The sequence below is a fragment of the Pipra filicauda genome, unplaced genomic scaffold (genome assembly GCF_003945595.2).
Source record: "Pipra filicauda isolate LSUMZ 115617 unplaced genomic scaffold, ASM394559v2 scaffold5_size6683894_pilon, whole genome shotgun sequence".
In the NCBI taxonomy this organism is placed as follows: Eukaryota; Metazoa; Chordata; class Aves; order Passeriformes; family Pipridae; genus Pipra; species Pipra filicauda.
In genome coordinates, this window is record NW_024104754.1 from 4,703,407 (window position 1) to 4,728,731 (window position 25,325).

The following is a 25,325-nucleotide window of genomic DNA, read 5'->3' on the forward strand; positions in this document are numbered from 1 at the left end:
GAAGATGGACAGAGAAGTTGAGGCTTTTAATATTTAAGGTGGGAATAAAATATAGAATTTAAAGAAATAAAAAGGTTTCCTCCCCCCCCCCCCCAAAAAATTGCACAGAAAAATCAGAACCAAAAAAATGAGGAGATTGGGTTGCACACCTTTTACAAACAGAGTTGCTTTGCAAGTTGCAGTCCCCACATCATTGCTTATCTGACAAGTGTAGTTCCCAGAATCAGACGTTCTAGCTGAGAAGAGCTCCAGTACACTAGATGTGTCATCCTTCCAGACAGATCGATTGGCTCCAGACAGGAGCTCCTGGCTGTCTTTAAACCACTTTATCTGCAGAGGAGTAGACCCTTTCACCAGTGCTTTGAACTGAACCCTAGCACTGGGCACAACCTCTTGAGATTGGGGTTTTTCCACAAAATATGGAGGTTCTATAACATGCAAAAAGGAAGAAAGGGGATTACACTGAGACAGGGAAATCCAAAATTATGAATGAGACCCCTAACACAAGACAAAGAAGGAACTCAGACCTTTGACTGTTAAGAATCCGCTGCATTGGTTGCTTCCTGCTTTATTTGTTGCTTCACAGGTGTAAGAGCCAGTGTCTGTGCCTTCCAGTTTATTTATTTCCAGAAATGCAGTATTATCATGGAAAGAATATTTGTGCTTTTCACTTGCTGTTATTTCTTGGCCATCCTTGTACCACTGGATACTTATAGGATGTGAACCAGACACTATGCACTCCAGGTGGACAAAAGACCCCTTAATGCTGTCCATTTTCTTGAGTTTTTTTGTGAATTTAGGTGGTATAATGAGATCTATCCAAGACAGAGTAAAAAGACAAAGTATGAAATTCAGCCTTGATTGTGACAGATATCAGCTCAGGAGAAAAGATTTTGAATCTAAAAACAATGGTAAGAGAAAGCCCATACACACCTAGGACATTAATGCTGGCAGAACAGCTACTGCTCCCAACGTCATTGTGAACCTCAAAAGTGTATTCTCCACTATCCTTCTTTTCTGCATGAAGCACCTTTAGGACTGAGACAGTATCTGTAATACTGATCTTATATTTTGGGCCTAATGTCAGTTCCTTGCCATCTTTGAACCATTTGGCTGTAATAGGTTTTGTTCCCGAAAATTTACACTGCAAGGTTGCTGGGTCTCCCTCAGTCACATCTATTGACACGGCCTTGTCCACAATTGTAGCAGGTTCTGTTGTAAACAAGGAGATAGAGTGTTAAGGGCATCTGTAAAAATCACAAGGGAACCATCTATGATCACTGCAAGCCCTCAGGGTAAGACCAACCTTTGACAGTCAGCAGAGCAGAACACCTCTGAATTCCTGCCTCATTTTTAGCCTGACAAAAATATTTCCCATCATGTTTCAGCTCAATAGATCTCACCAGAAGAGTGGCAACATTGTTCACAAAGGTCATTTTGATATTGCTGTCTTCAATCACTTCATCATTGTCTTTCAACCAGGACACAGTGATGGGCAAGGAGCCTTTAATAGCAGCCTGAAACACAACCGTGCCCCCTCGAAGGGAACTAATGTTTTCTATCCTCTTCAAAAACTGTGGAGGCTCTGGCAGGAAGAAAGTGGCTATGTAAGTATGGGTTTGGTGCACAACTGTGGCATAGATACCACATTGGGCTAAAAGCATGCTAGTGGTGTTCTACACCTTGAACTAACCTTTCAGTGTGACCTCTGAACTGCAGAGGCAGCTCCCAACATCATTTGTTACTCTACATTGATACTCGCCAACATCAGAAGCATCAAACCTGAAAACGTGGAGACTAATCAAAGATTTTTCAATGCTTATTCTGTGCTTCTTACTGCTCCGCACGGGTTTATCATCTTTCACCCAAAACACTTCAAAGGGAGGCGTGCCAAGCACCTCACACTCCAAAACCACATCAGAATCCTTCAAGACTTCCATGGACTGAAACTCCTTGCTAAAATAGGGTGACTCTACAGTGCAAAAAGAGAGTGCAATTGTGTTAGTCAGACTTCTGAAGCCTCTAACACTGTACTGAATTTAAAAAGACAAACTGTGCGGTTGGATGTCACACACACCTTTGACTGTAACAACACTACTGCAAATATCTTTTCCAGCATCATTTTTGGCCTCACAAATATATTCTCCACTGTCTTCAGTATCAACTTCTGAAACATGGAGTATTGCCAAAGATTTTGCACAAGACATCCTGTATTTTTCACTCTCTTTTAGCTCTCTATCATCCTTGAACCATGTGATTTTAATCTCAGGAGTACCAGTGACTTCACAGGTCAGCTCAACATATCCACCTTTCTTTACCAGATGGGTCGGCTCTAGCTTCTCCTTGAAGGCAGCAGGTTCTGTGGATTTAAGAAGAACGTTCAGGACAAAGAAAGTAGGAAAGAGCGCCACTGGGTCAATCCAGCAGCTAGAATTTTAAAAGAGAGTAAGAATGCAAACCTTTTACAAACAAGTTTGCACTGCATGTTACTGAACCAGCTACATTGGAGACTTTGCAGGTGTATTTTCCAGAGTCTGCTGGTTTGACTGCATAAAGCTCCAAGTAACTTGCTAATGCTTCTGTCATAATGTAGCAGGCTCCTCCTGTCACGAGCTCAGTATCACCTTTAAACCATTTCACTGTCAGTGGTGTTGTGCCTTTAAATGTGCCTTTGAAATGTACGGTTGATGCAGGCAGTACATCTTGAGACTCTGGTTCTACAGTGAAGCTGGGTGGTTCTAGATTGCATTGAAAGGAAAAAATTGTCAAGAGTAAGACACATGGCCTGCAGTTTGGGAAAGAAAAGTATTATCACACGAAAAACAAAATTCCAAGAAATGTGAAACGAATTGCCAAACCTTTTACAAACAATGTACTACTGCTCTCTTTGCTACCAGCAGAGTTTGCGGCTCTGCAAATGTAGACCCCAGCATCAGTTGCATCTAGGTGTTTGATTTCCAAAGATGCTGAGCCTTCTGCAAAATGTACTGTGTACTTGGCACTTGTAGTGATCTCAGTGTCCTGCTTGAACCAAGAGACGGTCATTGGAAGAGAACCTGAAATTTTGCAGTCTAGGCGGCACGAGGTGTTAATGATGCTGTCAATATTCTTCAGTGGTTTAGTAAAGAAGGGAGGGAGAGTGCGATCTGTTGAGAGTGAAAAAAATTACAGAAACAAACACATGAGCAAAACAGGTATGTTCTTCTGCTTCTGGCTCTGTTGGGTGGTGCAGGGCAGAGCAACAGGACTCTTTGGAAAGGGTCAGTACCAACCTAGCACAGTGAAGCTGGTAGTACAAGAGCTGATGCCCACATCATTGGATATCTCAAAGGTGTATTCGCCACTGTCCTGCATTTCAGTAGCATAAAACTTGAGCTGGGCAATGTTATTTTTGAAGCTGATCCTATATTTTTTGCTGGCAGGTAGTAGCCTTCCGTCTTTGAACCATTTGGTTTTTAGCTCTGGAGTGCCTGTGACAGTGTACTCCAAAATAGCTGGTTCCCCTGCTGTAACCTGGATAACTTCAGCTTTTTCAATTATTTTGGCAGGTTCTACAACAGAATTAAACAACTGGTGTTAAGGACAAAAGGAAATTGCTCTTTCTCTCAGGTGGGAGACTGTGGGGATCATGGCCCTTCTCCACTAACCTTTCACTGCTAGTTCACCAAAGCAGGACTGACTTCCTGCATCATTCTCAGCCACGCAGGTGTATTTGCCACCAGAGCTCAGCTGGACACCAGTAATTTGCAGCGTTGCTAGACCATGATCAAATGTCACTCTCACATTGTTATCATCTTTAATAATGTCTTTGCCCTTCATCCACATTACAGAAATCGGCTCTGACCCTTTCACCACGGCCTGTAACGTAATACTATCTCCAGCCAGAGCTGTCACATTTTCGATTTTCTTAACAAAAGACGGTGGTTCTAGTTCAAAGAAGAGAGAGAAGAAAAAATACTTATTTGCTAGTGCATCATCTCATGAAATCTGCAACTTCAAGACAGTTTTGTAAGACAGTACGTACAATACACATAGCAATTCAACAAAAGAGCAAGCAAGTAGAAGAGCAGCATTCTCCAGTTGGGAGTTAATGCATGGCCCTTTAATCTCAGTGTCCTTCAAATTCACAGGTTTGATGCCAGATAAGAGTTAAGGCACACAAAGAATTTAAGAGAAGAAGATACTCCCATTCTCCCCAGCCACCCCCAAATCCAAAGAAAAGACATTTTAAGAAATAAGAAGTTTTTGCCAATCCCATCAGTAAGTGGAGTTTTCTCTCTCCTACTGACCTTTCAAGATGTATGTGGCACTGCACATGCACTTTCCGACTTCATTAGCTATCACACACTCGTATTCACCAACATCTGCACTATTAAATGCAGACACCTCCAGAGAAATAACAGCTTTCTGAGAGGTCAACCTGTATTTTTTACTACTGCGAATCTGTTTCTTGTCTTTGTACCAGCTAATCTCAAATGGTCCAGTGCCAGCAACCTCACACTGAAGAACGGTGTTTGTTCCCTTCACTACCTCTGCAGGTTCAAGTGTTCGGATGAAAGATGGAGGCTCTACAAAAGCAGCAAGAAAGAATTAGTCAACCTTGCCAGAAAAAAAAAAAAAAAAAGAAGGGAAGGTTTTTCTCAAGAAAGTGACTGGCAGCAACAAGAAGGACAGACCTTTGACAACCACTTCAGTGGTGCAGCTGTCACTTCCAACCTCATTTACAACTTCACATGAGTAGGTCCCACTGTCATCAACTTTCATCTCCAAAATATCTAACACAGCCACAGAATTGACAAAGGACATCCTGTGTGTGTTGCTTTCATGGATTTCCTTGTTGTTCTTGAACCAAGTAACCTGGATTTCAGGAGACCCTTTGATTTTGCATTGAAGGCGTGCAGAGTCACCTGGGGTCAGTAAATAAGATGGATCGACCTTCTTCACAAAGGATGGTGGTTCTAAAAATGGGAAAAGGGAAGAGAGAGGAAGAGATGGTAAAAAGGGGCAGAAAACGGAAAAGGAAAGGGTAAAGAAATGGAAAAGGGAAAGGGAAAAAGGAAAGAAGGCTGAAATACAAGACTTTGAAAGATTGGTTCCTTGAACAAGAACAAAATATGAGTTCACAAGACACCAGCAAAATCTTCACAGAACTGCAGCTCCTGTGGTTTTGCCTGTCCTCTTTTTTCATCTCTCCCCTGCATGCAGGAGCAGTTCTTGGATTTCTCTGGTGAAAAAAATATTGAAGTAACACATGGTGCACTGGAAGGCAACAGGGAAAATGAGTTAGAGGGGAACGGACAGTGCAGCAGGTCTGAGAAGAATTTGGTGTAATTTCAGCCCAAAGAAGTCTTTTGCCTGAAAAAGAAGAAATGGGGAACTCAAGAAGAGGAAAGGTAAAGGTAGCGTAGAACTAGCTTACCTCTGACTGTGACGCTGGCAGAAGAGGAGCTGCTTCCTGCCTCGTTTGAGGCAGTGCACACATAGTGGCCCGAATCCTTGAGCTTAGCCAGAGGAATCTCAAGCGAGGCTATTTTGTCTTCAAAGCAAATCTTATAATCTTTGCCTGGAGGGATTTTGTTTCCATCCTTTGTCCACCCTACAGTTACTTTCCTGTCTTCATCTACCTGACATTCAAGACGTATTTTTTTATTAACTGCTGACTGCACTGACTGTAAAACTTTAATGAAGTGGGGCTTGTCTATAATGACCATTTCAGCCTGGCAAATATCAGCCCCAAACTTGTTGGAAGCTTTGCATGTGTAAACCCCTCTGTCACTGGTGGTGAGAAAGGAAATTTCTAAAACATGTTTATTTTCCATTTTGGAGATTTTATGGTGGTCTGAAGGTGAAATTGTCGTGCCATCTTTCTGCCAGGTGACGTCGATGACTGGAGTGCCCAAAACAGTACAGAGGAACTTGGCACTTTTGCCCACAAAAGTAGTGATAGATTCAGGTCTGGTAAGAAACGTTGGTGGAAGTGCTTCTGCAAAACAAAGGGGTTCAATGTTATCCAGAGGTGAGGAACAGAGCCTATGCTCTTTCTTCACATTTGCCAGTGACAGAGAGCAAGAGAGGCCAGCTTGTCACTGGACACTCTTAAGCAAAAGAAACCAGCAGCGAAGGAGAAAAGAGGCGTTAAAGATGGTAAATTTTGGCTTTTGGTTGGTACTTCTTCGGTCTATATATTGCTCCAGAGCTTGAATTTTGAATCTCTGGAGCAATTTACGAACTAAAGGCAAATAACCCAAAAGCCAGAAATTCCTCCCCCAAGACTGACATGTTTGCGTACTGTTCTCTCTAGGCGGGTCAGTTTGCACGCATTTCACAGTTCACGCATCTTGCATTAGTCTAGCTAACAGCTAGCACTTAGTAAAGACCAAATGAAGACTCCTCCCACAAAGAGAAAAGTCAGAGTAAAAAAACCGTCATACACTAAATGCCCAAAAGACAGTGGTTTGTTTTTTTGTTTTGTTTTGTTGTTGGGTTCTTTGTTTGTTTGTTTAAAGAAAAAAAAGAATTGTATAGCTCTCATTAGATAAAAAGTTTGCAAACTGAAACCCTTTACCCTCTTTCGTTTGCTTAAGAAGATCTATTTGCCCAATCACAGAGTTCCCCTTTGGCCACAGCACAAAGATGTTCAGGTATGCAGAGCTGCATAACCTGCGTCGCAAGTATAGCTGCAGGATAAACATAGGGTGCTAGGATAATCACACAGTGACTATTACACTAAGAACTCAGATTTAAAAGTCTTGTCGTCTAGAAGTTAAATAAACCTTTTTCAAGAATGTATTCATAAAGCAATCTTATTCGGTTGACAGTCTTGTTCCTCCTGCTCTCTTTTCTCTTTTTTCTTTCCTTCTGAAACTTTTCACACTGATTCCCTTTTCTATGCACAGAAAGCACCGGAAAGCAGCATTCTCAAAAGTTATTCCTTCTCTGTGCTTATGCCTGCCAACATTAGGTACGGATTACGTACTATAATAGCAATCAAGAACCCCACAAGTGTAAGTATAGCAGTGAAAGCATTACAACACACCAAGATATTTTATGGAGAAGTTGTTCTTGGAAGTCTGTACTTACCAGTTACTGTTAAAACAGCTGTAGAGCTTACACTGCCATGCTGATTGGAAGCCTTACAGCTATATTCTCCACAGTCAACAACTTGAGGCCTTGGGATCTCCAGCGTGGAGAGGTAGTTGGAAGTGCGAATGGAGTATTTGTCCCCATCATATATCTCTCGTCCGGCTTTGTACCACTGGAACTTGACATTGGGAGCCATCTCCACCTCACAGGTAAACTTGGCCACATGATTTACAGCCACCTCCAGGGGTTCCAGCCTTCTCCTCAGGATAGGTGCAACTGAAATCAGAAGCAGAGATTAACTCAAAACTCTGCCTGCTGACATTCTGAAAAATAACAGTGAAGTGACTGACTGAAAAAAAAAAGGAAAAGGTGACATACTTGCAATTCACATAAAGTGACTGTAAAAAAAATATCTGTAAGAAATGAAAGCAGTACTAGGCTCAGTGGACAGACAGTCTTACGGTGCCTAATGACATCAGGAAACACTGTGATGATACTGGAAAAATAAAGTGAAATAGCAATGCACAATAGCAATGGGATATACGGTACACTATCCTGGATTTGTGAGAAATAATGGTGTGAATAAGAAATTGTGGTGAATCTGTGCAATGACTCTAAGGAGTGAAAGAGGGTGCAGTAGTGGGAAAAATGGGAAGAGTAGGTCCACTTCCCAGGCAACAATGGGAGAAGTGGTTGAGACTGAGATACAGCTTTGTCCTGACCATGCTTGTGCAATGAAGCAACAAAGTTCCTGACCAAAGACTGGGATAACAGAAGTGAGAGGCTTTGCGATGTGGTAAAAGGAGACCATCAATCCAGAGAGAAGGGGACCCTCTGATTAGTGGCATGATGGTATTAATATTGTATCCATATCCAAAGTACAGACACATAGTAGGGCAGATTTATTAGTAGAGCAGTGCATTAAAAAGGCAGTATTTTATCCCCATAATCCAACCTCTTTTAACAACTGTGAGTTTTGCTGCTGTTGCTCTTTTTCCACCTTGATTCAGTGCCTCACAGGTGTACTCTCCTTGGTGAATCTCCGCACACACTTTGTTTATTACTAGTGTGTATGTGTCCTGATCTTGCAAACACTTGAATTTGTTGCCTGAAGATACCAGTTTACCCTCAAAGTACCAGTTCACCTCACTGACATTTGTTATGACAGAGACCAGCCTGACACTCTCCTCTTCCTCCACAACAGTGTCTACCAGTTTGTTGTGTATGATGGGACAACTCTCTTTGCCCAGCTCAGCCTGCAACTTCCCAGCTCTAGTTTCCAGATCCTCTCTGCTCTCTTCCTCACATATTTTTTCCCTTTTCTCTTTCCTTTTCAATATTTCTGTGGGTGTCTGAGTAGGAAGACCTGCAGAGGCTACATCAGCAGTGGCTACAGCCATACCCACATCCTTGATTTGACCACGCCCAGTCACAGTGTTGATTAGTTGTGTAGGCAAAGCTTGCTCCAACGGTACTTCTGCCTCCATAGTACTCTCAGCCTGCTGGGGCTCCAGCTCAGAGGTTTCATCACAGGGTTTTCCTGGGAGAAGTAGATTGGGATAGAATGGAAATGTTTTGCATTTTTCATCTGTCAAGAGATGTTTATCTTCACAAAGAGAATAAAAAGCTTCCTTCAAAACTGTTTTCTGGTCAGCTGTCTGAATGCTGAAGTCTCCCAAGGAGACTGGGATTTCTATGGGACTGCATCGTCCTGTGGTCACAACATAGGTACACAAGGTATGTGTATTCTCCTTGGTGATGTTTATTGTCTGCACTTCAACATTTTCATTATCAGCCAACCATTCTGAAAACAAGAGGTTTTTCTCACTTACTACTGTAGCTTTAAGTGCATTTTTAATTTGAGACTTTATGTCCAAGTTGCAGCTCTTGGGAACAAGAGCAGTGAGCTGATTCCCTTTGTTGAGGACTTGGCTGGGCTGGAGCTGGTCAGAGTGCATTTTTTCATGGGGTTGTCTCGATGCTGTTTTCCACTGCTTAGGTGGGCTGGAAAGATCAACGTGTTCCTCCTCCAGGAACTGATTTTCTTCCAGGAGCAGGGGAAATCTCACAGCCTGTCCCTCATGTATTCTTGCAGCAAAATCTTCCTCTACTGTTTCCAGGGAAGAAATGTTCTCCAGAGGGACAGCTTGGCCCCCAGTAAAGGCCAATTCAGAGAGAAATCTGGGTTCAGCCTTCAGCTCACCTTGTGTTGCCTGAAAGCTTTCAAGGACCTGGATTTGGTCACCTTCTATGGCACAACTCTCATTGGTGTTTGATACCTGTAGAAGGACTTGGGAAACCTCTGTCTTCAGAGCAGCCAGTTGTTCTGCTGCCTTGGGGATGATTTTCTCTTTGATCAAGGGTATGTGTACAGCTACAGTCCCAAGGCAGTCTGGCAGTTGTGTCTCTGTTGCTGCTGCAGGCACCACACCCTGTGGGCCACCAGGGAGGGTTTGCTGTGCTTCTACCAGAACCCTACAACTCTCTTGTGTTATGGCCACTTGAGTGAGCATCTCTTCAACACTCTGCACAGCCAGACAGGTTGGTGGCAGGCCAGGCAAGATGTCCTCCCTGGGCAACACATGCACTGCCTGGCTCATCTGGAGCTGAAGGAGGGCCAGAGGCTTCCTCATGGCCTCAAGACTGAGCGCTCCTTCCACAGCAGGAAGCTCACCAGCCTCCTCATAGAAGACGGGGCTTTGGTCCTCTACCACTGCAGAATGCTGCAAGGCCGGGCTCTGCCTGCACACAGCATGCTCCTCGGGCAGCACAAGGAGCTCAGCAGAGCACATGGCCTCGCCCAGAGCACTCACTGCCCTGCACGTGTAGAGCCCAGTGTCCTCCTCCATGCAGTCTCACACTGTCAGGGAGCCTGAACCGTCAGGGTGGTGAGCAATGGAACGACGCACATCAGAGAAGAGCTGCTCGCTCCCCTTGAACCACAGCACATCGGGGCCTGGCTTCCCTGCCACTGTGTACTCAAAGACTGCAGTGGAGCCCGGGGCACACCGCACGCTGTCGGGCTCCTTGGCAAAGCAAGGGAATCCCGGTGTCCGCTGCCGCACACGGAGGTGGGTGCTGCATGTGGTCTCACCGTGTACATTGCTGGCCACACACGTGTACTTACCCTCGTCCTGCACACCCACATATGGGAGGATGAGGCTATGGTCATTGCCAGCAAACACTAACTTACAGTCCATAGACGAGGTTAGCTTCAGACTGTTGAAAAACCACTCGATTTTGGGTTTGGGGCTGCCAGTAACAGTAACAGAGAGCCTAGCTACATCTCCCTGCCAAACTTCAACATTCGGGACCTGTTTGAGGAAAACAGGGGCTTTCCCCTCTTCCTCCATTTTCATTGTTTCTTTGCTGACATAAACTGGTTTTCCAGGCTCAAATTCAAGTGTTTTTTCTCTATCAGGAAACTGAAGGCCGCTGCTGTAGCCTTCATTTCTTCCATCCTCAGAAGAGGCAATAAGAGACCTAGCGATGTCTGTATGGAAAAAAATTGTTCAGTTTTACTAGAATATTTATGAAAACACTCATAGCTAACAATAAGCAGTGTTAGGGAAACTATTTTTTTATAGCTGGAGGCTTTCCCTATACTGTACAACAGCTAGCAACGAACATGAGGTCCCCTTGGTGTCAAATACACACCTGCCAAAACCAGCAAGACATGCTGTGCTGTCAGGTTACTTAGGAATTTCCTATCTGGATCAGCATGGATGTCTCTTTAAACCTGACATCACAGTATGGGTTAGGCATACCCCCCCAGGGTGCATCGTGCAAGTAACAATCAAGCCAACATTGATGCATTTCACAGGTATAATTAAAGTGGTATGTGGTATATATAAAGTGGTATGTGTCATACATATTTGTATGTACATCTATACAAATAAGTAGAGCAGAACAGCATAAGACCTTGATTTAATTCAAAACACCAAGAAAAAAGCAGAATGCTAGAATAAGAATTGAAAAAAAACCCTGCCAAACGAAAAAACAACCAACAATCCTACAATCTTTTCAGCACACTGACTTTTATTCTGGTGCATAGTCCATCTCTTTAAACTCTATCTTTTGTCTAATACACCAAGAGATTACCTCTCTCTTACCAGTTTTGTCCTGGTTTTGTCATTAGACCCTTAAGTTTACAGCACCATTATTACAAAAATCACAAGTCTGCACTGATTTAAATCTCTGCTTATGAACTCCTCCCTGTCACAATATGGCATATTAAAACTACCACAATAAAAGAGAGAAAAAGAAGACAGAGCACTTTAAAATTTTTCTTGCCCTTTTGAAGTTACCCATATATATGTTGGACCACTCTGGTTCTAATGATGGTTTAAAAGTGAGAGGAAGTGGAGATGAAGAACATGCCATTCTCTGCAGATGCTTGACAATAAAAACATCAGTGAAATCTCAGACTTCCAGGAATGGTACAAGCAATCTCTGAGAAGCATGATGCAAAGAAAATCTTTGGAAATCAAATACTGTTGTCCTTACAAGTTTGCTCATTTAAGGACCACAGTATTCAACATGGAAAGATACGAGAGTTTAAAAAAGGAATAAAATTGTGAGTGGATAAATGTCTCTAGGAACTTTAAGATGGAACCTTGATAAGCTTCTCAATTAGAGTACGTTAAATTTAAAAACTTATTGAGACAATAATTTTTACTACACTCCAACAAAAAGGAACAGACTATGTCACACCCAATTCTTTTTCATTAGTTTAAAACTTATTAGTTTTGCCACGAATGCCAGAATATACATGACATAGCACAGTGCATACAATGACTAACAGCAGAGAAGAGATGCTTAGGTAAAAAATAAAAGATTATATCAGTCCTTTGGTATTACTTACCAGCCTTGCTAAAACAGTAATAAATTGTGCAAGTGAATTTGAGAATGGGTGACAGAATTTGGCCCAATAAGTAAAATATAAAAATAAATTTCAGAATGAAACCCATGCTAATACACAAGAATGCTTTATAATGGGAGCGTGGAAAAAATTAATGCACTTTTGTGTGTTCCTGAATATTTATGACAGAAAAACTATACAGATTCTTTTTTGTATTTTAGATAGGTCTGTGAAATGAATAAAGTACAAGAAGTGATGGACTTAAATAATTTACATATTTATTTCACAAATTAACCATACATGTTAACATTCAATGCACATTGATGACAAACAGACATAATTCATCCTTTTTTTAAAATACTTATTTTGTAGAAATAAAGACAACATTAAAACTGAAAATTGTGAGCTTTTTGACTCCTATGAAAGCACAAAATTTTGGAGATAGTCAAAGTATACCAGTTGTCCCAGAGTAAGTTCATTCCAACCTGGGATTACTCCACATTTAATATTTGTAGCTTAGGTGAGACTTTGTCTCTCCATAAACACATGATCATGCTCCTGGCTAATGTATGAAACTTAAACCAAGACTTTTAAACTTACGTAAACCACAAACACCACTACACAGGTAGAGAAAAAGGTGCTTGGCCATATATTTCAGATGTGAATATAAACTTGGACCTGTTTGGCTTATGGCTTCAGAACCAAGTTATGGGCCTGTTTCTGCTAAAAATTTTCAGATTTACATGCAAAATAAACACACATCACAATTGCATAGGGCCTAATCGAAGGGCCTCTGACCTCTTTGGCTTTGGGCCTAAAAGACCCCTCATGTCACAGCTGACACAGAACATCAGACAATTCTTGCCAACTTCCCTAAGGACCTCTGCTGTCTAATGAATCAGACAGTGCTACACATCTACACAAGGAATGGATCAAGGACATGTTGTGGAGTAATTCTTTCCCACCACAACATCGGGTCAGACACTCATGTTTCTCTTTCCTACCACCATTACCTATGAGAAATCACAATTATCTCTGCCTTTTAACATATAAACCTTATGTATGTTAAATTATACATTAAATTTTTATCAGGCAACACAATCGGCACAAAGAGAATCTTTTGATCAAAATATACTATCCTGAGTGAGTGATAGGATAGTCTTAAAAGATTATCAGTTTTTTGAGGCATGCTGACCTCAGTGTGAGGAAACATCAAACTCAGAAATAAGAAACTGTAGGAACATAACTGAACATACTACAGGAATAGTTCTTTTATGCTTAAAATCCCCGTGGTACTTAAAGCTGTTTGCAAGGTAACTGACAGAAATTTGTAAATGACTGGAAGAACATCATTAACAGGTTAAAAAAAGTAAAATTAATTTTTGTTTAGGGTTCTTGAACTCAAGATCTCACCTTGACATAGAGGTTACTGGAAAGCTGGTACATGCATTAGAGATGTATTTAACTTCTAATAAACATTAATTAATAACTTTCATACTTTTAACAGATTTTCTCAATTTATCATAGTTTATGTTAGAGAGATTTAGTTCTGATTTTGTCAGCTACTGCTGACTCTTCCTCCTAAATATTAGCATTACTTTAAATACAAAAATATATATTCACATGGAGAACATTAACATAAAAATCTCTTCTGGTGAGAAAATGCCACAGATAACAATTGAATGTATTCCATTTATTTCTGGTCATTTTGACACATAGGACACTTAACTGGTATTAATTTAAAAAAAAAAAAAGAATATGTAAATATATAGTTCTAATGTGAAACAAGATACTGCATAAAAATATCTTACTTTTTTACTACTATGTATTTGTTATGAATGACACTGGAATACAGGGACAACCAAAATTATTTTAATGAATTTACAGTAACATCACTGATTTATTATTATTTTCTCTCTCCTTTCCCTTTAACTTCTAAAGATACAGTACAAAATATGTTTTCATGTTTATTACTTGGTAATAGAGAAAAAAATCCTGTCCAGTCTCTACAAATGCAAAACTTTAATTTTTCTTCCCATTGTGCTGCTTTTCTTTGCAACAGCATAATTCCATTGACATAAAAAAGGCATTTAATTCCATGAGCGGTTAGAATGAGGCCCATGGATGTAAGAATTTTGCAGTGATAGAAACTGTAAACACAGGATTTGAATCAGTGAAACTCACATGTTCTGACAACATTATGAGAAGGGGAAATACCAATTTAAGGAGTTCTTTCACAGAACTATACCCAAATGAAACAGCAAGCATAAGTTAGTATTCCATATCTCTAGGTTACAAGAAAAAAGTGGTGTCTACATTTTCAGGTGATTTCTGGCCTACATAAAACAAGAGCGGTTGCACCGTTACAGATACACAGGTATATGTACATTATACAAAAAAATTAGTCCTGCTTACATGAGTGTCAACTAAAATATCTTTACAAGAATGAGTAAGGAACTTAGAAGAAGCTTGAAATATACCTCGGTGCAGAAAATGTGCACAAAATTTATGCACGGATTAAATCTCACTTAAATTCCCCAAAGAAGGCAAGTTTAAGTGAGACAGAAATATGCCCAGAGAGTGGTTTTCATCCCTAAAGAGATGAAAAACAATGCCCCTAAAGATGAGTGCTGCATTTTTACCTGCAGTGAACAACATCATAAGAACATTTAGTATTTCAAAAGAGACTTTGAAATAAATTATGGAAATTTAGTATAATGTTAACACAGCACAAGTCTCAGCAGTTCCTGCCCTGTTAGTAGCTACACATTTGTACTGCCCACTGTCACTTTGCATCAGGTTTTCAATGGTAAGGCTAAGAGAGCCATCCTGCTCTTCCCGCAAACAGTACCTATCCCCTTCCAACAACACCCCATCCTTGTACCAGCAGACACTTGGGTGGGGGGAACCAGTCACGAGACACTGGAAGTATACTGAAGCACCCACAAATGTACTGTAGTCAGAAATGAGCCTAACAAATCTGGGAGGAGCTTCTGTGACCTGGAATTCAAAGCTGCAGCTCTCTGAGTCCTCTGCCCTAAACTCAACCCCTTCCTCTTGGGATGGCTCTGCAAACACATCAAAACTAATGTTAACACACTTCTCCCCTTCCACTTCCTGCTCTTGCTGAGTCACTGCAAGCAGTTGGATTGCTTTTTCTGAGTCATCTCTGTGCGGCTCAAACTCAAACTCCAGCTCTATTTCTGACTGGTCACCTGGACTCACAGTCTTACTCAAAAGCAAGTCACACTTCTGTGGCCTGTGTGGTTCACAGCCCATGACTGTCTCACTGCTCACCTTAGCACTTGCTCCCTGCTGAGCCATGACCACAAGGGAGCCTTTACATGTTGCTTCTCCCAGCCTATTCATTGCCTTACAGTTATACCAGCCACTATCAGAGGGACCTACAGTTTGGATCTTCAGACTGTGAAGTCCCTCCTTCTGACTCACAACATACTTCCGCGTGCCAGGTGTCACACAGGTGTCACCTTTGAACCACTGAACTACTGGGACAGGAGTACCTGTTACCACACACTCAAACACTGCCTCCAAGCCTTCTGTCACCTTGATATCTGCAATGGGCACAGCAAAGCGTGGAGGCATTTCAGTTACTTGGAAATCAATTTTTACATCCTCATTCTCCACTGCAGCCAAGCCTGCAGCTTGTTCTAACAAAGCAAGTGGAAGGACATCCAGGGAAACTACCATGCTCTTCTTATCTGGGGTAAACTCAGGACTGGTTATGATTTTGACCTGCTTCTCAAACTCCTTCACCTCATTTTCATCCAGCTCCACTTCCAGGAGGATTTCCTGTGGTGAAGGTGACCTTGAAGATGTGTTTTCGTCCAGGTCAAAGTGTATAACATGCTGGTGGGTAACAGGGGGTGGCAGTGCTAGTGACCTCCCATATTCAGGCAAAACTTCCACCTGTGCAATACTTTTAGCTTCCCCTACAATGTTCACTGCGTGGCACAGATACTGTCCTCCATCGGCTTTCTGGATATTAGTGATCTCCAGAATACATTTGTCCCCATCCTTCTCTATTCGTACTCTCTCATCCAGCTCCAACAGAGACTTATTACGATACCATTTCACCTCTGGTTTGGGCACACCTACCACCTCAGCCACAAACCTCAGTGTGCTGCCCTCGCACAATCTCCTCCTGCTCAATGCCTTGAGGAATGCAGGTGGCATTTCCCTGCCTGATGGCTCCAGGGACTCACGGGGGGTCCTAAACACGTCAGCCTGGGGCTGGTCTGGAGGTTGAGGCCTCCTCTCACAGGAGGGGAGTGTGGTCAGGGCATCCATATACTCCCCAGTGGGTGTCCGATAGCGTTCTGGTGGTGTGCTGTCCCCTGATGGAGAGTAGGGTCCCTCAAAGGGTGTGAAATAGCGCTCTGAGGGTGTGTTGCATTTTGAACCCTCGGAAGGTGTGGAGTAGTGCTCAGGGGGCAGGCTGTACACTGAGCCTTCAGATGGTGTGGAGTAGCGCTCAGGGGGCGTGCTGTACCCCGAGCCTTCAGACGGCGTGGAGTAGCGCTCGGGTGTGCTGAGTGGGGTGTGGTAGGATGCTGAAGAAGCAGTTTCAAAGATTTCCACTGAGGAGGGAGGTGTGTAAAAGCGGTCTGAATCAGGCGACTCCTCTCTGCTCCCACTTTCCAGCTCTATAGACATTTCTGACTCAGGAGAGAAGGGCCGGGCAAGTTCCTGATGGTTGTTGTAATAATCATAAACCATGCTGAAGGTAACCTCCTCCACTTCCAGTGAAGTGATAGTTTCTTGCTGCTCCTTCTGAACTGTCCCTTTGAGATCTGGAGTTTCATGTATCCCAGTGGATCTTAAATAATTGGCCAGGGACAAATCAGGCTCTAACTTTGACACTTGAACAGCACTGGGCTCTGGGCCTGCAGAAGTATCCTCCCACAGTCCTTCTTCATCTAGGCTATTCTCAGAGGCTTCCTCAGTGGCAGTCCCATTCTTGTCCCTAGAGTCCTTCCTTTGCTCCTTCTGTGCCACAGGCTCATCCATTACTAAACCAAGTATGAGTTGCCCAAAAGACAAGCCCTTGGTTGCATTTGGTTCCTGTTGTGTGTCCCTGAGCATCTCCTCAGAGGAATCTGTGCTTTGTATCTCACAGGTGAAGCTGCTCATTCCTGTCTCAAAGACCTTGTCTATCCTGGAACCACCATCTTCCTCAGCCTGATGCCCAGCCTGGGGTTTCTTTTCATGTGCAGCTTTTTTCAAGTCCATGATGAAGCTATCACTCTGGGAGTCTGTGGGCTCCATCCATTCCCCACTCTCCCACACATGTGTTTCCTGAACTTCTCTTTGGAAATCTTCTGTGGACTCCACCAGAAATTCATGAATTTTTTCCTCAAGTGAGTCCTCCTGACAGACACTCACCTCTGACTCATGAATTTCTTCAGTAAGAGGTCCCTCTTCAGCAGATATCATGACACTGCCAAGGTCCCCATTAGGGATTTGCAAATCAGCCCTACTGGTTTCTCTTCGCTGTGCCTCTTCCTGGGCATTGACCTCCTCCTGTAGCATCCTGTAGCTCTGATGAAGTTCCTCACTCAGAGGCATCTCTTCCACAAGTGCAGCATGTGGGTGCACAGAGGAGATCAGCCCAGTTGCTCTTTCCTCCATGCTCTCCACAGCTGTGGGGGTTTGTGCCTGTTCTGTGTACATCTTCTCTGTAGCTAGAAAAGGCTCCACAAGCTTCTTCAGATCATATATGATATCAGTCTTATCAGTTTCAGGTGGCAACAGCTGCTCTCTGAAATGCCCTTCTTCCAGGTGAACCTCAGTTTCCTCAGTAAAAACCTGACCTGAGTTTTCTATGCCAGGAGGAGTGACAGTTACATCCAAAGAAGAGCTGCCTGTGTCAGACTCCACTCCTTGCAACATTTGATCATCATTGTGCATTTCCCAGTGTGTGGCATCACCATCATCAATTGTTTCTTCTTTACAAAGATGATCATCACCTTCGATGCCCTGTTCAGTATCAACTGATCTCTCTTGTTCCTTGTGCTGTTCCTTCTGCTGCTCTTCTGTACAGGAGTCATAAAAGCCAAATAGCTCCTTTGTGGGTTTGCTTGCAATGTGGTCCTGCAGGTGGGGCACGCTTGGCTCTTCTACAAGAGGCACATCAGGAGTCATTGCCTCCCAGGCAGGGACATCACTCTTCTCTGTGCAAACATCACTTCCCTCTTGTACCACAGGCGATACAGGAATGAAAAATTGTGAATCCTCACACTCCCTTGCCAGAGCAGACTGCTCAGAGACATGTGTTTGCCCATGCACTTCCATAAATGGTGACTTCAAGATGTCCCAGGACAGAGTATCTGTATGTGGTATCACCTTGCCTCCTTCAGGCTCCAGCTCCTCTGAAAAGTGACCCGAGTCCTTGGCCACTAGTTCATGCCCTTTACTGGATATGGTAGGGTGCAGTTCAGTAGTAACAATTCCAAAGCTGTGTTCTTCAGAGACAGCTTTTCCCTTGTGCTGCCTCACCTCAGAAATACCATCTGTATTCCTGACACTTTCTTCTGTATAACCCATTTCTTGCTTTGCATAAACTTCTGTAATATCCAGCACCATTGTTTCCGCCATCTCACTTTCTGTGAAGTGAGGAGTTTTTTCACAGTCTTCCAACTGCTCACCAGGAGATGGAGACTGTCTTCGGGACCAGGGTAGGTGGGCTTCCTCATCCTTGGGGCATACAATCTGTTCCTCTTCATCCTTCCCAAGTATGCTGAGGCCTTGGGGGTGAACAACGTGGTCCACAGCAGGCTGTTCCTCGCTGCCTCCATCTTTGCTATACAACTGGGGTGCAGTGGGCTGGACTGTCAGCTCAGAGGCACTCTGTGCTGTTCCAGCCACGTTTGTGGCCACTAAACAATACTGTCCAGCATCTGTGACAGAGACCCCTTGAATATGTAAGCGGTACGTGCCATTCTTGCCTTCTTCAAACCTCAGCCTCTCACTAGCAGAGAGGCTCTGGCCATTCAGGGACCAGATCACAGCTGGCGGGGGCTGCCCAGACACAGCACACTCCAACATCACGTCCTCTCCTTCATGGCAATGAATGTGTGCTGGGGCTTCTGCTACAAATTGGGGTGGCTCATTTCCCATATCAAATGAAAACTTGAATTTGTGCTTTATGGTGGGAGCAGCCTGCTCTGGAGGGTGTTGTGTGGTGTCCTTCATCTCTGTGCCTTGCTCTGGCGTTGGAGTGGGGGCAGTGATTTTGATCTCCACAGGCAACGACAGCAAGTGTGAGTCTGGAACTGCACTTGGCAGTCCTTTCTCTGCTGCAAAGGCCAGACCAGCTTCTTTCTCCTCCTCATTCATTTTCTCCTCCTTCTCTTTCTCCCTTTCTTCCTCCTTCACCTTCTTCTCCTCTTCCTCCTCTTCTTTCTTCCTCTCCTCTTCCTTCTTTGCGTACTCATAGGCTGGCATTTGCTGCCTCACATGGAGTGCAGCTGAGGTGCTGACTGTGCCCAGTGGGTTGAAGATCACGCAGGTGACAGTGCCCCCATGCTGTGGGAGTAGGGATGAAAAGGTCAGTGTAGAGCGGCACTCCGTGGTGTGAACGGCAGTGCCCCTGATGCGCCCCACGGGCTTGGCATTGTTGTACCAAGTGACTGTAGGCTGTGGGCGGCCATGGAAGAGGCAGGAGAAAGTGCATCTTTGCCCCTCAACAGCCTCCTGGGGTTTGACCTCCTGGACAAAGAGGGGTGGGCAGGGCTCCAGAAGCCCACCTGGCATCTGCCATCTCTCTCCCATGGCCTGGGGCCTGGAGTACCGCTTCACGATCTGCACCGTGCGGAGCTCCGAGCCATCCATCTTGGCAGCCACCTTAACTGGGCTGGGCTTCCCATGAGGGCCCTCCTGGGGCATGGACATGAGGGATTCCTGCTTCTTTTTCAGTGCTGCCCTCTTTGCCTCCCGCAGCCTCTGCAGCTTCCAACGGATCTCCTCATCCAGCAGCTCCTCAGCATCAGCCACTGTGCCCCTATGCTCCCTACTACGTGCCACCCCTGGGCGGTGAGGCCCCACCAGTGGCAGGCTCTGAAAATGGATGGTTCGTACCCTGCCTCGGGCTGGTGAGAGGTTCCCAAGTGACTGCTTGGCCTCCTGCCCCTTGTCAAAGGGCGAGCCAGTGCAGCGGAGCACCACCCGCAGCCGGTCCTCCCGCCGCTGCTGCAGCAGGCACTCCCAGCTCTGCCGCATCCACTTGGCTTTCTCTGTGAAACCCAAGCCCTGCTGCTGCTCCCCACTGCGTGCCACCAGCAGTGAGGCAGTGGACTCAGCTGAGCCCTCGCTGTTAATGGCAAATACCCTGTAGCTGCCAGCATCGTGCTCCCGCACATCCCACAGCTCCAGGCTGGCACGGTGTGTGTGCTCCTCGCTCTCCGTGCGAATCACCTTACGGCAGTCCTGGAGGACGGGCCGGTTGTTGTGAAACCAGGACATGTGGGGCACCGGGCATGCCACCAGCTTGCACTGGAAGAATGCAGGGTCCCCCTCCAAGACGGACCTACACTTCAGGCCCTGTGTGAAGGTGGGTTTACAGTTCTGGGGGCAAGCCAGCACCGCCGCTGTGCCAGGTCCCTCGAGGTTCACCTTGCTATGCTGCTCTGCAAGAGAAGGAGACTGGGTTACAACATGTCACGCTCTGTCTACCATCTGATTGTAAAAAAGTAACAATATATTGAAATAAAAAATGGGCATGCAATGGATTTCATCACACACCCAGGAAAAAAAAGTAATTCACTCACCATATTTGTTCGAATAAACGCAACGCCTTGCTCTGTTTTAAAGATTGACACGAAAATCGTTCGTTGTCTGTTCTTTCTTCAGACTGTGGAAATTTCTTCTTGAACAAGCAAAAAGGAATTTCAAAATAACACGTTCTTCTGCGTGTATGTTTTTGCTGCCTGGAAAAGCTGTGTGTCTTTGGGTGGCAAAGAAGAAAATCTTACCTGACTTGCAGACAGTAGAATAAACGCCCTTTCTGACCCCTCTGTTTGCAGATTAAATGTTCAAACAATTGACAAAAAATATTTTGAAAGATATCTTTTTAAAAAGTAAGTAACATGAAATGAGAAGGCGTTTATTCGAACTAATACAGCCACTAACTTCACAGTGTTATGCACAGGGAAAAAAGCAAGCAACATGAACCACGTATGCTATCTGCAAGCCAGGGTAAGAGATGTATAATGGTGAATTAATGTATGTAAAAAAAAGTGCAAGGAATCCATGGGAATGTGTAGCTTTCACATAATCTAAACAACAAATGCTCTCTAGTATACTTTATCTATCCATCCAGTAGTGTCCATTGAACTGATTGTTAGGCTGCTAACTTGTTTAAAAGTAATACAAATAAGATTTGTATAACTTCCTTCTGAAGTAAACTATTCCATGCATTCAAAAGGAAATTGAACAAATAAAAGCTCTGTGAACAGCTGCAAAGCATGAAGTAAAAGTTAAGAATATGGTTGCACAATTACAAATTTGAAGTTTTAAATATATTTTAAAACTTAAATAACCTTATAATGCAGGTAACCCTTTGCATATCAACACAAACATGCAACATATTCCAATATGCTTTAAAGTGTCTTTCTTCCCCATCAGACACTTCACATAAGCAGATAAAAGCTTTTTGTAACATTACTAATTACTGGTACTAATTATTCTCATTGGTGATTGTACCTTTCATTTCCATTTCAACCTCTTCCTCTAGCTTCTCATGAACAATTTTTTCAGGAGCTAGAATAAAAAAGACAAAGATTTTTGAGCTATAGTTTCTAAATGTGCCAATCAACACTTTATGTAGTAAAAAACATCCAATCTCGTTTCCAAATATACAGAAATTCACACATACGTACACATAAATGCATGCCAAACAATTCAAACACTTCATAAATTTTGAGAACAGAGTAATCAAATATTTTCAAACTTGTTTGCAATGTACATTTTTCTATAAGGTTTGCTTTCTTTTTTGCTGGGTGGGGGAAAGTTTCTAATGCAACATGCCTTTATCATGCTGTAAATCCCTGAAGAAAACATTCAACAATCCAAAGACTAATGATATGCTTTTTGTTCTTTATCATCTCTCAGGGAATGAATGTACTGAAATGCAATGATGCTATACATGAGGAATTGATACTTAGAAGGAACATGCAGTTGCCAACCTGTCACTTTCAGATGAGTGCTGCACTCGGCTTGTCCTGCAGGATTAACTATTCTGCACTTGTATATACCCTTGTGGTTCTGACCAACTTTCAACAATCTTAAGCTGCACAGAGGCCCATCATGTTTTAAGTGACACAATGCAGATTCCTGAACTATTAGCTGATTGCACAACCAGACTACACAAGGTGTAGGCACACCTTTCATTATACAAAAGAGAAACACATCATCTCCTTCTTTCACAGTAGTTTCTGAAGGCAGAGTTTCAAGAAACTCTGGTGCTTTGGCATCAGTTTCTGTGATGTCTTCACATGGCACAACATCAGGATAGTATACTCTGTTTCTTTGCTTCTCAGTTTCATATGGTCTTTGGGATGTAGATATAAACAAGCTTGAGGTTTTCTTAGAAGAGTCTTGCTTAACTTCAGATGCTTTAAACTGACAATCTTTGGCTGCTTTAAAGCTTTTAGTATCTGATTCAAGAATAATTTTTGTTACTGCTTTGGCTTGTGCTTCTTTTGCTAGGTAAGAATAAAGTTAGGAAAAGGATTAGGTCAGATGTTTTGCAGGAATAAAAAATATCCTTATAATTGGGGGGGGGAACCCCAGTAATTAGTATTGAAAGTATGTTGGGCGTATTAGTGCTAAAACAATGCTATTAAACAGGAGTGACTGCACATTTAAGAGCTCTATTCCTGCTAGGCTAATTCTAGGTATCAGTTAAGCCTATGGGACTTTCATGTGACCAAGACGTGTTCCGCAGTGCCTAATACAAGCACATTTTTGCTTTTAATTTAGAGCCTTAATTTGGAAAGTAGCAGCAGAAGATTATGTAAAGCGTTTTGCACAGCTCTATAGTGAAAAAAGAAATTTCCGTAATTAAGAGCCAAATCAACAGGGTCAATGCCTTTCTCATTATTCATCTTAGTTTTCTGTTCTGTATTCCTTGTAACTCATCAGAAATAGTATCACCTGTCTAGTGTGGTGATAATATATTTTTGAGTCCTTACTAGTGATAGCACTACTAACATCTTACTATGTTGATGTCAGGAAGGGGTGGAAAGAGTCTTACTGAAAAATAAATACTTATATCTTAAGGAGAGTAAAGGGTAGAAGACAATTCAGTATTGCAGTAATACAATATTTGCACCCATTAATCCTTTCAAGGACATTAATTATATTGCCAACTTTGGAATTGAAACCTTGGATCTATTTGAAACAAGTTGGGAGTTTGATATGACCAGGTATCTAATTCAACATTGCTTATCTGGCGTTCTTATCTTCCTTCAACTCCAGCTTCAGGAATTAACAAAATATGAAAATTCCTACAATTCCTGCTTTACATCTCACTGCATATCATGAAGTATATGAGGAATAAAAAGCCTCAGACATCTGTGACTTGACAGGAAGAGGCACAAAGTTACAATATCAACTTCCCAGTACTGCATATTTCACTTATGAATAGAGCTGTAAATGTGAAGGAAAACCCCCAGATTATTATCAATACAGTTTTCTCAATTAACAATAATAAATGAATAAATAATAATAAAGGAAATATGAGTGAGCTCTAGGTAGTTATAATGAAGTTCCAAAAGGTAAGTGATAATGTTAAAAGTCAGATAACCACCTTTGACTGTTAGTATTGCAGAAGTTGTTGTCCCTCCATAGTCATTATAAACAGTACAACTGTACAGTCCTTGATCTGTCAGCTGGGCATTTAGGATTGTGAGCAGAAGAACACTTCCGTTTTGTGATATCTTCAATTTCTCAGACACTTCTACTCTTTTTCCTTCATGGGCCCAAAGAAACTCATAGAAGAATTCATTTTCTAAGGCACATATGAACTGAGCAGTGTCACCACATTTCACAGTTAGGTCTCTGAGTTGCAAGAGAATCTTTGGAGGGACATCTTTCATTTCCTGAGAGGTGGTCATAGAGATCTTGGTGCTCTGAGATGTTTGAGAAAGGACTGTTGTGTGCATGGCTTTTATTTCTTCAACTGATGTAGCCTTCACGGTCAAACTTTTTGATACACTTTCAAAAACCTGTACACCCAATTCCTGTGATGGTTGTTGCATTGATTTAAATTCTTTTTGATAATTTTCAATGTTCTTCTTTGTGAGAGGAGGAACATGAAGTTCTGATATAGCCTGTGACCGGATAGACTCTTTTACATCTTTCCCAGAACTTTGCCTATCTAGGGCTTGCACTGTGTAATTAAGTAACAAAAATAACAGCATTAGTATCTAAAGAAGTTCACTGGACCATGCTCTGAACAAAATCAAACAGCATGGAGGATGAAAATGAATGATGTCCATTTGAAAATTCAGCATGCCGGATGCACTATCTCAACATAGAAATTATCCATTCACATGTATGAATGACAAGCGATGCCTAAGCTAGTCATGCATTTGGTACTCAGTTGATACTTGTCTCTTCCTTCACTAAAGTGGTCCATTTTAGGATTGGAAACTTACTTAAAGGAGGTAATTGTTTTTGTTTTTAAACAAGACAGTGCAAAATACCTCAGTTAATGCTATAAAGATCACTTAATTAGTTTTTTTAAAAATCTGTATGCCTTCATTTAAATTATTCTATTCTTTGACTTCTATTGATATATAAATTTGAAAATTTCCAAATGTTACAGCATAAACAAAAGAAATGAGAGTGACTGGGTTACTGAGGGTAGGTACTACTAACATTAGCTGGGAAAGAAAAGGTGTGAAACAAGGAAATAATTAGTAATAGCACAAAAGTGTGGTATAGAACAAACTGAATCCCTTTGAAGTACAAATGGGGCTTTACCTTCTGCAGTCACTGTAAGTGTAGCTGTACAAGTTGTTTCTCCAGCACTATTTCTTGCCTTGCAAGAGTATTGGCCAGCATGCTCTAAGAAAGCATCTACTATTATCAGTGTAGCTGTGCCTGTAGACTCATCAAAGTGGAAAACTAAGTCTTTTTTTGGCAACATGAGTCGTTGATTATGAAACCATTGGATTTTTGGTTTGGCCCTGCCAGAGACTCTAGCTTGAAATCTGACTGATTCCCCACTGCATACCCTGCAGCTTGAAATAGGCTGGATAAAGGTGGGCCTTTGGCCAATAGACTCCTCCTTAAGTGAAACAGATGAAGAAACATGCCAAGGGGACTCTGATGTAACTTCTTCAACATTTTTAAATCC

The 25,325-nt window shown here is 42.7% G+C and overlaps 1 protein-coding gene across 1 annotated transcript in view; it reads right to left on the bottom strand.

The window, feature by feature from the left end:
- TTN (titin) overlaps window positions 1–25,325 on the bottom strand; it is a 239,103-nt gene that overhangs the window by 179,473 nt on the left and 34,305 nt on the right. Inside the window, exons 42-56 of the mRNA XM_039387980.1 lie at window positions 21,665–21,721; window positions 7,081–7,359; window positions 5,420–5,983; window positions 4,677–4,958; window positions 4,290–4,568; window positions 3,648–3,926; window positions 3,273–3,551; window positions 2,859–3,146; window positions 2,460–2,738; window positions 2,078–2,359; window positions 1,694–1,972; window positions 1,307–1,585; window positions 934–1,212; window positions 528–815; window positions 150–428 (exon numbers count right to left, since the gene is read on the bottom strand). Of these exons, the coding sequence (XP_039243914.1) occupies window positions 150–428; window positions 528–815; window positions 934–1,212; window positions 1,307–1,585; window positions 1,694–1,972; window positions 2,078–2,359; window positions 2,460–2,738; window positions 2,859–3,146; window positions 3,273–3,551; window positions 3,648–3,926; window positions 4,290–4,568; window positions 4,677–4,958; window positions 5,420–5,983; window positions 7,081–7,359; window positions 21,665–21,721 (4,272 nt within the window). The remainder of the gene's footprint in view (window positions 1–149; window positions 429–527; window positions 816–933; window positions 1,213–1,306; window positions 1,586–1,693; window positions 1,973–2,077; window positions 2,360–2,459; window positions 2,739–2,858; window positions 3,147–3,272; window positions 3,552–3,647; window positions 3,927–4,289; window positions 4,569–4,676; window positions 4,959–5,419; window positions 5,984–7,080; window positions 7,360–21,664; window positions 21,722–25,325) is intronic.